The following is a 13,314-nucleotide window of genomic DNA, read 5'->3' as shown; positions in this document are numbered from 1 at the left end:
TTAACACCACACGTGCACTTGTCAATTTGTCAAGAACATGGTGAAGGCTGACCATCACCACTTCTGGTAGTCCTCTTTGTACCATCAGGTTGACCCATTTCCACTGCCAGGTGAAATGTGCAGTCACTTGATCTGCATTTGCTTGTCTGCTTGCACTGTGAATCAATGCAGGAATATCATGATCCTAGAGTATGTGCTTCTGTCCTTCTTTTGCTGTTTGCAGTCGATGGCTTTCCTTCGAGTTCTATCATGACCTCACCTTAAGACACCGCTGCTTGTGAAACATCAAGAAGTTGAGCTGTTTTTGTCATTGACGCTCATATAAAATGTACCCAAACAATCTCCACTCTTTCAAAGTCACTGAGGTGTTTCTTGTAGCCATACTAACCAGAATTATAAGCAACCTGGGTTGTTCAGCCTTTTTGTTTTGATACATCATTCTAAGCATCCTGGGATGTTTTTTGCTTTATGAACGCATGAGTCACACCTGTGTAGAAGCCCTTGTTTTCAACATACTTGGGTGTCTCATTTACCCAGGTGTTTCCATTTTATGGCCACTATCTGTATAAAGGAAAGTGGGCGAAGAGTGATTTTAAAAAGTCAAAAAGAGAAGAAAACAGACTGCTTGTGGCAATAGTTGAAACTATCTAATCATCCACTGCAGAATAAGTAAAGTAGTGCACTATGGTACCACATAAAGGAATGAACAGCATCTGAGATATATACAACAGGAAAGCCCACAGCAAGTTAAACCTCCCTCATATCCTGAAACTTTGTCAAGCCAATGTCAAAGACATCACAAAGACTACAAAATAGTCCTTATAGGGTGAGGGCAAGTATGAAAAGAATTGAGGCAGACGGTGTTATTCTAAAGAGTTGAGTGCTTTTTGTGGCTGCAATTTCCCAGTGAAATTTCCTGGGTTTGCATTCTTTTTCCTATAAAAAAGCATTCTTAAAATATCCCAACCTTTTAGGCAAAGACGGCAATTATAAACCAATCAGGAACATTGCATTATCTTTGCAACTGTAACACATCAAGGCCTATTTCTCCATGACTGGATGAAAAACACTTTCTGACTCCCTTTAGTTCTGTGTAATTGAATGCAACCTGCTTTTGTGGTTTCTCAAAACAGCTTTAGCAGCTTTCATTTCACTCTGATACATAATGGACCTGCCTAAAAAAAAATGTAAACACAAACATGATCACAAAGCAAATATCTCTTCTAAAGAGAACACACAATAGAACATACAATCACATGTGAATGGACCAGAAAAAATGATTTTGTCTTACAGATACTACAGCGACCCATAGCAATTTTCAAATTGATTGGGTTTTTTCATGTATCACAAAATTACATTTCTGTAATTACATTTTTTTGGATTACCTGAACAGTAAAAAAGTTCTTCAAGACACTTTAATACTACTAAAGTACTAATGTATTGCTTAATCCTATTTCCTATCAGTTCAGTTTTCAGGATGCATCTATTTTTGCTTTGTCAATGTCATTTGCCCCACAGAAGGAAATTTTTCTGTTAAAAAAGAAAGGAAATGTGACTGTGCACTGCAGGGCTTGAGCACAGTCCATTCACCACACATCCTTTGGTAATGGCTGGAAGTACATGTGGTACAGCTCAGTTCCTTTCTCTGAGGTTTATCTCTTTTTCCTTTCAACAGGGGAATTTTGACCATCCGTGGCCTGAGAAAATCTCAGCGCTGTCATTTCCTTGTGGGTTTCTATGGCATTACCAAACATGATGAACATTTACGAGAAACCCATCATAAAGGACATCCCCATCACTTTAAGAGCTATAAATGACACAATGATACATTCAATATCTTAAGCCAATGTGTAATCTTTGTCACACAGACGCAAATTGATGTGGTTTTATTCCCATTACAGCACTTATCATTTATGGTCCAAACAAAATCAAAAAGGCTAACATAAAAAAATGGTGTAACTGAGATAACAAAACTTATATGCATGGCATTGTTCTTTTAATCCAAAAATATCTCAAACTGATTCACGAAGAGTACAAGACTCACTTCTTCTGGATATCTTGGAAAGTATGGACAGTACAGGCTTGAATTAAAAGCAACCAAGAGTAAATACTCCTACCACATACATTGCCATGGAATATTTAATAACACGGAAGTCAGGACCTCAGTATAAAGTCTCATGTGAAGGATGGAACCTTATCACAGTATCCCTGGTCACCATACGGGAGCATTCGTTTTGGAAATTCTGGTCCAGAGAAAGGGTGCAACATAGTTTTCTCAGGAAGTCTCCCATCGCAGTATTAACCCAGCCAAGCCTTGTTTAGCTGTTTTAGATCTGTGTACATCATGCTTCAGGGTCAAAATGCTGCTGCAATAATCATTTGCTATAGAACACTTTTATTAAGGACTATACTCAACCTGCCCTTTAACATTTCCTAAATTCAGCCCATAGAAAATGTGACCCCTCTGCTGCAAAGAAACGGCTGTTAGTTGTTCTGTGAAGAACTCAGGCTGTCAACTGCAATGTGTTTTTTTTCTGAATCAATAGATTTCATGGGACTTTCAACACAAACACTGAGAAGGGATGCAATCCGGAGAGGCATGGGGATATCAGTTTGGGATTCCCAAGTCTACAATCACAGACTAGAGTAAAGTAGACATAATTAGCATGTATCCTTTTTATATCCACATTTCAGTATCCAGATCAAGGAAAATATATAACTTATATTATAAGACATTAATTCTGTGGAGGTTTTTTTTAGAATTACAATTAAACAAAATCCATACTGATCTTCATTGTTATGCTGTCAATTTAGAGATTTATTTTGAAACCTACAAAAAACGAAAAGGTATTGTACAATTAAAAAATCCAGTCTAACTCATTGCTTTGAGTGGTTTGAAACATACAGTACTCCTATAACCATGACAATGGGAACAGTACTTGTTCACAGTTGCAAATGGCAAAACAGAAAAAGTGGCCACATTTACACGTTTGAATTTTTACTTCTTGGCACCATCAGCAAGGGACACTGCATTCATACAGTATAAAAAGTGCTCAGGGCTCTTGTTTGAAAATAATGGTCAGCTGGCTGATGTTCAAGCACAACAAACACTTTCTTAAAGGAGAAAAGGGAGCTGGGGGGGGCAGTCGGAAACTACACAATGATTGTGTCTGGCTGAGTGCTTCTGTTGGCAGGGGGCCCAGTTGTGTACTCCCTAGTCTGAAACAAGAGGGCAGGGCTGCAAAGGGAGACTATTACAGCTCATCCCTGAGTCCTCTATACTGTACTGTCCTAAATTAGAGGCTATCCCTAGCATGAAATACTCAACGGGAAGGAAAATAGTGCTAGAAGAAAACTACACTACAAGAGCTCCTCCCTGACGTCAACGGCTGATGAATGGTAACATTCCCAGAGCTAAACGAAACTGGCTGACAGCTGCAAAAAGCTGTGTGCAGTGCAGTTTCTTCCTGGGTCGTTGATATGCTCAGTAAGCAGACAAAAACGTTGGGCGTAAGCCCCACTACTGGCAAAGTCACAGATTCACTTAAGTGAAGTCAAGGGACCAATTAAGAAATTGCAGAAACGCATATTAAAACTGTGACAACAGCAGACGAATGTACACAGATTGCTCTCTTCCAAACTATGTATAATTGTCTAAGTTATAACATTATTCACTGAAGAATTCTGAGAGTTTACATTTAGCAATTTAGAAGCATACATGTACTGTATATCCTTTTCTATATTTTGTTTGCAAGAAGAAGGAGATCCATGACTTAATCCAATTTCTGTTTTTTAAACAAAGAAGTTTAGATAAAGAAGTTTATCCAGAACATACTCTACATAACATTTTTTTCTGTTATCAGTTCTCATGCAGAGAAACACAGAATACTGTGCTTTAAAACATTTGTATTCCTTTTTGGGAAATTAAACCAGAACAAAAACTTTAAAAAGGCAGAAAAGGGAAGCACTTCATGTCAGAATGTCATTCCTTCTGTCCCAGTCAGAATAGCCACCACTGGCATTCAAGGTTGACCAGTAAATTAATAACCAAAAATCTTAGAATGGATGCTAGCTACAGTACTTTATTACAATCTCATATTACATCTGATGAGCTCTTTGAAAATTTCGTCTAGGATTTAGACAAAGATACAACACTGGGACTTTCTTAAGGTATTTAAGGATTTTGTGATGGCTTTTGGCTCTGGGACATTTAATGTTCTTCTCTTTCTCTATTTAAATGCAGCTTTTGATAATGTCAGTCACAGCATCCTACTGGACTCCAACAGAAATTTTTCTAAAGATAACTGGTTCTGCCCTTTGTTGGTTTGGCTTCTATTTGGCTAAAATGGGCCTTTTTTAAAATCTGATGATGTCCCACAGGGTTTTGTGCTGAGAGCTTTACTTTTTAGTATTTACACATTGCCTTCTAGTCAGCTCACTCACGATCACAGACTTCACTGCTATACTGAGAACACTCAGATTTATCTGCAGATAAAATCACATATTACTGTTGAAGATTGTGCACTTGACTAGTGTCTGTGTCACATTAAACTATGTATATACAGTATCAGAACTTTTTTCAAATAAACTGTGACAAGATAAAGCTTATGCTCATAGACTCCCAACATCAGCTTCATAAAGCTGGTGACTTCAGTGTTTTTGTTGACAAAACTGAAATTATACATTTGACGGATGTTGCAAACTTTGTTGTTAACTATCAATTGTAGCACATGTTGGGACCATAACAGGGTGATCTTACATCTATCTGAAGAGCACTGCTTGGTTCAGACTCTTACTCTGTCTGTCTGATGTTGAAGTAATCCATGTTTTTATTTAATCATGATTAGTCTCCTGTAGAGCTTTACTTACAGGGCTATCTTCTACAATAGTGAATATGTAGAATACATATTTAGTTAGCACATGGGTCACATTTCTGTGACACATGTGCTAACTAAAAGTACTCTGCATTGGCACATAACTCCCGAAGTCTGAAAATTATGCTGACTCCCAATAAAATTTAGAGAGGACTCAAGTATAACACACTGAATGGTCTAACTACAGATTGTTTTAAGGCGTTTCCATGAGTATATTCCAGACCTTAATCTAAGATCTGTTGATTCAGGCCTTCTTACATTGTAAAGAGCAGGCTCCACAGAGTGGGCAATAGAGCCCTCTTGTGTGCAGCACCATGTCTGTGGAACTCATTGGCAAAATGTATTAAAGACTCCGCAAATGCTGACATTTTAAAAATGCTCTTAAAGGCCCGTCTTTACCCTTGGTTTCACAAAGTCAGCCTAATGTGCCTTTTTTTGTTGAAAAGGCACTTGTACAATTGCATTATTATATATAAACTCAGATCTACAGTACATCCAAATCTTGTAGCCTCTATCTCACTTTCTTAACAGTACAGAATTCAAATCTCTCTCCCGCTGAAGAGCTCACATTACAAGACAGTGATTGCCCTAAGGCAGCCAAAGCCTGGGCTCCATGAGAAATGCTTAAATAACAGCTCTCTCTGAAAACACACTCATAATAGCCATAATTAAGGCACACTATTTACTGTTTTGCAACAATAAAGTGCTGCAGAAATAAAATGGACTGCTTGTCTGTGTGCCACTTGAAAAATGCCACATGGGACAACCTTTTCCATCCAGAGAGTAATGATAAAACTTGGACCAAGAATATTATAATGTATTTTAATGAACACTGTAAAACCTCTAAAAGAGCTAAGCATAAAAGCAACATAAAACTAAACAAGGCTCTTGCACCAAATTGCTCCATTATAAAATTAAACCTGATCTTGATTTAAGTTGTTTTAGAATCGTAGCATAAAATCCTATTGTGAGTTAGGAGCTCCAGCTAACCTATTTAAAGCACTTAAATCCTGATAGTTAAGATATATGACAAAACCTCCCTGTCCTCTGTTTGGAAACCACTGGGTTCTTTGCAATATAGCACATTTTAAAGTCACTACATAAAGTTCTGGTATTTGTCATAAGGTAAACTTTACTTTAATAAAATTATATTTGAAGTACTCTGCTGACAGATTTAGCCAAGTAGCTCTTAACAAAATGTATATTCAGACACCTTCCTGCCTATTTTGCAATTTGATTAATATGAATTAGCAACATTTAAACAGGCAAGGAAATTCTAATTTGATGGGATAACTTTCTTGTGACAGGAAAATAATTGTGTGTGAGAAGCTGAATGGTTTCAATTTATGGAAATGAGGTTTAGTTTTGCAAAACCACCTCCACATCACCAGCTACGATTACTGGATGTTTATTCAGTCCTAAGAGTGTTACATGCTACTAACAGTCCAGAGGGGAGGGAAAAAAACAAAAGAATATGATTGAAGAGAGCAGAAAAAAAGAGGTACAACAGAAAAGAGCAGAATGACCTGTCTGACACTGGACCTATAAGAAGGGTTACTGTGAAAACAAACTGTCAAGAAAAAAAAACGTTCCCGCTGGTGAGGAAACACTGAACCAGAAACAGCTCGCTTTAGATAAGAGCTGTTTAAAGAGAAAGACAATGGTCATTTTTCTAACAGGCCGTCTGATGGGACTAAACAGCCTTCTACAGCATTCTCTTCATACAAATGTCAGCATCCTTTCTCATGTATAGAAGCCCATGAGTTGACATTTAAGAATCCCAGCCCTCCACCACAGGCAGCTGGCATGATGCTTCTTAATAGCCAAGAGGCAATAACAAGGAAGGTGATAATATCTGCATTTCCAGTGTGGATGAATGTAAACTGGGTGTGTCCTGGTATAACCCTGCTCTTTCAGCGACACGTTACTTGACTTTCCATCGCACACTATGTTCGAAAGGAAAAAAAGACATCACATACCTCCCAAGAGACAAAAGAAACAGTTAACCAATTACAGCATGGGTTTATTCAATGGAGTAATGGTTTTCATTATTCTGGGAGGTTTGTGAGGGAGTGGGGCGGAGGAGGTCTTCTTCAGCATTAACATATGATTTGACTCTTTGGGAGGGATTCGGGTATTGTGTTATAATACCAAAGACTTTTACAACAAGAATGAAATTTATATTGTAATATGCACTTTTATTTTAAAAGTCGAATTCCGTTTTCGCAAAACGATGTAAAGGTCTCCATATCAAGTACTAACGACAGCTTTTGTCAATACAGCTCGTTAGCTAAGAACACAATCGCACTTAAAATTATCAAGACTTTTTGAGCCTTTTCCTCATGGTTGCGAGCTGATTAAAACATCCGATAACTTAACCGAATACAGTCTCACTCTTCAATTTTCGGGTTATCGATTGTTCAAAAGACACCAATAAACCAAAACCGCAGAGCAACAGTCTCGACATAGTTTTAAATCCAGAACTGGCATTATATCAAGTTTTTGTTCACGACTTCTTTAATCCTTCTTTTTAACAACGTTTTTCTTTTCTGAACCCCAAAGCACAGTTATCAAAAGTGCAGATTCTCCAACGTTGGTACAAGTCAGACTGGAATAACATACTAGGCGAACCAACAAGAAAGCAGACAGCTATCTGAAGTATATACAACCTAGAGTATTTTAGGCGAACTGGTAGTACTATTTTAACATTTCCCCCATTAAAATACTATACCCAAATTCCCTTCAAGAAAATATTACTTTAATGCATACTTAATTCTAATTTGTTGAGTTTACATCCGCACAAAAGGAAGTCTACAAATCGGTACATGTGGGTTGAGAAACTTTTTTCCTTATAAAACTTCATGATTTTTGCATGCTCCAGTTAACACAGGCGAGGCTTCCCAGTGTTGTGATGGATCAGATAAATATCTCGGATAAACAGGTAGTAAGTAAAGTACTTCTTTTTACATTTTAAGCACTAAGCATTTTATCACGAATAGCGACTTAATCCTTTACTGTTTGAACAACTATATCGCGTGATCACATTTTTCGAGGTTCAACACCTCGTTGTCAGACGCAAACGAAAAAGGGTTACTTAAATTACACAGACTAAATAGCTCGATTTTGCTTGTCTTAATCTCATCATATTCCTATTCACATTTGTATGGAAAGAGTTCACATAACTTGAATCGCTGCCCATACAGCTAACCAGCTACAATCCTTCGTATATGTTTGCGGATTTAAAGGGTGTAATGCAATTTTGTACCGCTGATTCCAATGTACAATAAATACAAAAATAAAACACGAAGAGAAGAAAAGGTTACCTAATGCGTTAAACAAGACAGTTTCTCTTACGTACATAATGCTTATTGGGGTTTCTCCTCTTCTGCACATCCTGCACAGTTACTTCTTCTATGGTCCGTCTGGGCATGATGGTGTAATCCGTCAGAAGTTCACTCAAGACAACAGCAGTCCCGATTTTGCAAAGATCACACCCGATTTCCCGAATATCAACATCCAAACTTTATCATGTGCGTGAGTCTGATCCTCGTCAGGAGCCCCAGGAACGTCTTAATCTAAGCTTTATGTTTAATGCAGTCATGTAACACAGTACACATATACTCGGTTCCTTCGTTTTTCACTCTTTCTTGCAAGGTCTCGCTGCCTTCACATCGGCCTGCCTTCAGCCCAAACTCCCAGCCTATCCCAGCTCACCGACTGCAATTATATTACAGCATGGCTTCTACTGACAAACCCTGCAGTCCTTAAAGGGGACGTTTTGCATCAGCCGTTCTCTTTCAAAAGTACAAAGCACCGTGACTGATTATTCTTTTCTATGTTTTATTTGGAAATACCGCTTACGTGACTATGCCAACGCTTGTAATTCGTCAGTTGAACCTCTGTTTTGCTTGGGGTTTTTTTTTTAATTTTCGTCATCATACGCCCGAAATACTATTTTTTTCTGAAAATTGTCATTTAGAAATTCAAACTTTTATACAGCATTAGTAGTATAGTAATGCTATTCAGCATCTAAGTATAGCATTACTATTGTGAAGTAGAGAACAGCAGAAGACAAAAACATCTGCTACATTTCAGGTTATGAACCGAGTCTAACGATTACTCTTTTCTTTTAGCCCTATATTTCTTTTCATAAAACTAACGTATATGTTCTTGTATTTTTGTATTTGGGATAACTAAACTAGAAATTAACATTTTTATTTGTCTTCTCTTACACAATGTTTATTCAATAAAGAATGATTAACAAGAAGTCGACTCTTGCTTTTGGGTCTCTGGAGCCTTTATCGGCTCCTCCTGCTGGCTGAAAAATGCCACCGTAATATACAGTATTATCCAGCCTAATAATGGAACCGTATAACCTGTAAAAAGGATTATTATATACAGTAATTCTAAGGTTACACCTTACACAAGGTTACACATTTTAAGGTTAATTCGACCTTGCACCCTGACCTTGCCAGAAATCAAAAGTTAACTATGGCTTCGCCTGGTCAACACTAGAATGTGAGACCTCAGGTTGCTGAAGCAAGCGGTGTTGGTAATAAGTGCCCTCATTCCTCTGGTGAAAAAATGTCTAACGCCAATGCCCCAGTATGGAGACTTTAAATTGAGATCCCTATTATTTGGTCATTAAAGATCTTATGACATTTTTCAAAGCAATGTTAAGCCCAAGCCCGGTGTCCGGCTAAATTTCACTCTGGCCTTCCTGAAGTTTCCCCTTAATTCAGTCTGTGAAGCAATATCTCACTACTTTACCTGATTTTCGTGTAGAGGGATTGCTGGGGCATAAGGTCACCCAGGGTATCCCTAAGGGCCCCTCCTCCATGTGAAGTGCTTTGGGATCATTTTGGATAAAGAGTGCTGCATACAGTAGATGCAAGTAGTTATTATTTATTACTAAAACTACAATATAATTGTATTTTGCACAAATTAAGAGTGTTCTTTTGTCAATGGACAAACTCCAAGAGATTTAAGAAAAAAATGTTAAGCTCCAGGCCCCATTAATGTGTACATATAGATGTGTAGTTCCAGTGGGGAGCTGCGTCAGCATGCGTAGGCTGCAAAGAAACAGGTAAAGGTTTATTCCATGCTGAAAAGAGAAGAAAGGAAACACACCGTTTTGGCTGTGGAGCCTTCTTTGGGTGTGTCTCTATCTATATGGGTTGTTCCCCATATAGATGTGTGCCTATAGATACAAATACAAATGACTTGTTACTCTTTTTGACAAACATCTTTATTTTTTTATTTCTGTACAATTGTTAGTTGTTACGCCCAGGGTTCAAATCCATACCTGGGATGCTTGCTGAGTGGATGTTATCTTTGTGTTTGTGTGAGTTTTCTCCAGGTGCTCCGGTTTCCTTCACAGTCCAAAACCATACTGGTACTGTAGGTAAATTGGTGTCTGGGAAATTTGGCCCTGATGTGAGTGTGTGCATGTTCGTGTCTGTACTGTATGTGCCCTACGATGGACTGGTGTGCTGTCCAAGGTGTATCTTGCCTTGTGCCCATTGCCAAGATAGGCTCCTTTTTTTCCCCAGTAGTAAGAAAATGGGTGGATGGATGTCAATTGTTACAAAAGGCAGTAACATAATAATTGTAATAATAATAATTCCTTTCACTTATATAGCGCATTTCTGGACACACCGCTCAAAGCGCTTTACATGGGGACTGGGGACTCCACCACCACCAGTGTGCAGCCCCACCTGGATGATGTGACGGCAGCCATAGTGCACCAGTTCTTAAACCACACACGAACTATCAGGGCATAGGAGAACAGAATGATGAAGCCAATTCATAGATTGGGATTATTAGGAGGCTATGTTTGGTATGGGCCAGTAGGAAATTTGGCCAGGACGCCGGGGTAACACCCCTACTCCTTTCAAGAAACGCCCTGGGTTTTTTAACGACCACAAAGAGTTAGGACCTCGGTCTTACATCTCATCCAAAGGACGGCGCCTTTTTACAGTATAGTGCCCCATAACTATACTGGGGGATTAGGACCCACACAGACCGCAGGGTGAGTGCCCCCTACTGGCCCCACTAACACCTCTTCCAGCAGCAACCTTAGTTCTCCCAGGAGGTCTCCCATCCAGGTAACATTTCTTGATGACCACTGTGTTTACATGTTACATGGCATTTAGAGAAGTAAATCACAATCATTGGCTGGTTGTGGCATTTTAAATTTGGCAACATTTTATACACAAAGCATTTCTTTTCAGAATAAGAGCCTATACCCCTTCTCTGTTAATGCAAACAATTCAGTGGCACTGTTGGAAAGAAAATCAACTCTATGTGGCAGCCTGTGTTTTCCAACTGAACCTGGGCATTATACAGTAAAAAGCCTACAGATGCACTATAATAATGGAGGAATTAGTTGGATGTTTTCTAATTACTATGATTTATAATCAATGTATTCAGTCAGTATGTAGTGGTAGTATTTTCTTATTGCAAAGTTTTTGCACCCTGCAGAACAAACCCACCTGGTTTAACTACCATTACAAGAAGTGTTTCAGTCTCCAGAAGGTAGGTATTCATTGTTTAATTTCCATTTAGGATATATACTGTATCCATATTCTGGTATCTCATAACTTCCTGGCATTCAGTAACAAACACCAGATATGAAAAACCTGTGAAAAAACTAGCATATGAACTGTAACCCAGTGAATGTCTTAGAATTAATTCTCCTGGAATTTTAACAGTTTCTGCATGAGAGGCAGGGGGTTATAAATGAAACAAATCTTTCCTGTTCTCCAAGGCACCCTGGAAGCCTGATACGTCTTCCCAGCCACAGATTCCACCAGATTCCACTAATGTGTGTTCAAGAATTTGTTTTTTCTACCCCAGAAGATCCACAATTCAATTCTATAAAAAAGAATGAATGCCCTTCACCATTAGCCTGTCTCTGGTTTGTTAGCCTAAACATGCTGGAAGATCACCAGATATGAAAGGGTTTTGGTCCTCACGTCTGTCTGATGGTTTGCCCACATTGGATAAGGGGAGGAGGAGAGGCTACAGTCCTTAGAAGCCAAGCCTGCATAAATGGTGAAAGAGGAGCCACTGCAGCCCATGCCCAGCCAAATCTGAGGGCAAGAACAGTTTGCCTCCCTGGGATATAACAGGTTTCACTCCAGCATGTCCTGTTGCTAGATTGTCAGTGCTTCCAGTTCTCGTGCTGGGACCACTGTGCACAGGCATCCTGTCACTCCCTCTGGATCTCCCATTGCCTGACTTGCTGCCCTCGGCTGTGCTTCACCTGGATGATCTGCTTCCCTCCACTGCTCCTGGTTGCAAGGATGCCTCCCCTCCCCTGCATCCAGTGTCCTCCTGCCTTCATCCTCCGGTCTTTTCTCAGCCCACTTGGGACAATAAAGTATGATTATGCTTGGCTGATTTTACCTTGTGGTCTCTGTACAAATACTGACTTTTTCATTTGTTGTGATGGATGATTCTTTGTGGTTTTAACATCATGATTAATTTTTATCAAGTACCACAATATTCTATATTGATGAAAAAAAGAAACATCACATCATGTGCCAGCATTGCCAGACACTATGGAGTAAGCTGCTCCATAGTGCAGAGAAGGTTTCAGCAGACCAGCAGGACAGATGACCTTCCAAGACCTGGTTGCCCTCAAGTGACCACACCAGAGCAGGACCGACACATCAGACTGATCTGAGAGATCGTTTCAGATCTGCCACCTGTACTGCTGCTGAAACTGCAGGCAGACACAATGCCCGCATCAGTGACAGGACAGTGAGACTCCATGCTGCTGGCCTTAGAGCAGGGCGACCTGTCAGAGGCCCTCTGCTCACACCTCCTAGACATCACACCCGACTCTCGGGCCAGACAGAGGCTGCGATGGACTTGTCAGCAGCAGCATCAGGTCCTCTTCATGGATGAGTCACTCTTCAGCCTGTTCCACGTAGATGGGAGGGCCACCTACATTGCTATGCAAAGACATTTTAATTGGATGTAATGGCCAAAAAGAATATTTACAGATTTTTAAACAAATCTTGAAATGTGTAGTGAATCCATGTACTGTGTGCAAGTTGGGTATGTATTAACAGTTGATGCATCACCTCCTGTTGCAGCAATCACAGTAGGTGCCCGACCTTGATAGAGTGGATGAAAAACCGTATTTGGCTTGGTTCTGTCAGTACAGTGACCACATTTAAAATGATACGGTATTTAAAAATTGTTGTCATATTCCAGAGACTGCATTTGTGCAGACTTAAATCCCAGCTCACATTATAGTTTATTAAGAACAGCTTCCCGTGTCAGTGCAGTAATATGCCGCTGGTGTCACGTGAAAGCAGCTGGAAAGAATGAAAACTAAAGCACTGCAGCAAAGGCCGCCGAGAGTCCTTGACTGGCAAGCGGAGAAAACGTGCATGGCTGTTATCACGTGAAGCGTTTGAGCAGCCTT

The 13,314-nt window shown here is 39.5% G+C and overlaps 1 protein-coding gene across 5 annotated transcripts in view; it reads right to left on the bottom strand.

Moving 5' to 3' along the window:
- The window catches only part of sh3pxd2b (SH3 and PX domains 2B), a 52,129-nt gene extending 43,481 nt beyond the window's left edge, over positions 1–8,648 (bottom strand). For 2 of the 5 annotated variants that reach the window (XM_088604062.1, XM_088604063.1), the window contains exon 1: positions 8,233–8,627. In XM_088604062.1, coding sequence (XP_088460188.1) covers positions 8,233–8,304 — 72 coding nt within the window. In that variant the 5' untranslated portion in view covers positions 8,305–8,627. Of the gene's footprint in view, positions 1–8,232 lie in introns of all 5 variants that reach the window. The other 3 variants (XM_088604066.1, XM_088604065.1, XM_088604064.1) reach the window with 3 other exon arrangements.
- Positions 8,649–13,314: the final 4,666 nt, after the last annotated feature.

Source organism: Lepisosteus platostomus, chromosome 13 (assembly GCF_059453375.1).
Source record: "Lepisosteus platostomus isolate fLepPlt1 chromosome 13, fLepPlt1.hap1, whole genome shotgun sequence".
In the NCBI taxonomy this organism is placed as follows: Eukaryota; Metazoa; Chordata; class Actinopteri; order Semionotiformes; family Lepisosteidae; genus Lepisosteus; species Lepisosteus platostomus.
This window is presented reverse-complemented; position numbering and strand designations above follow the sequence as displayed.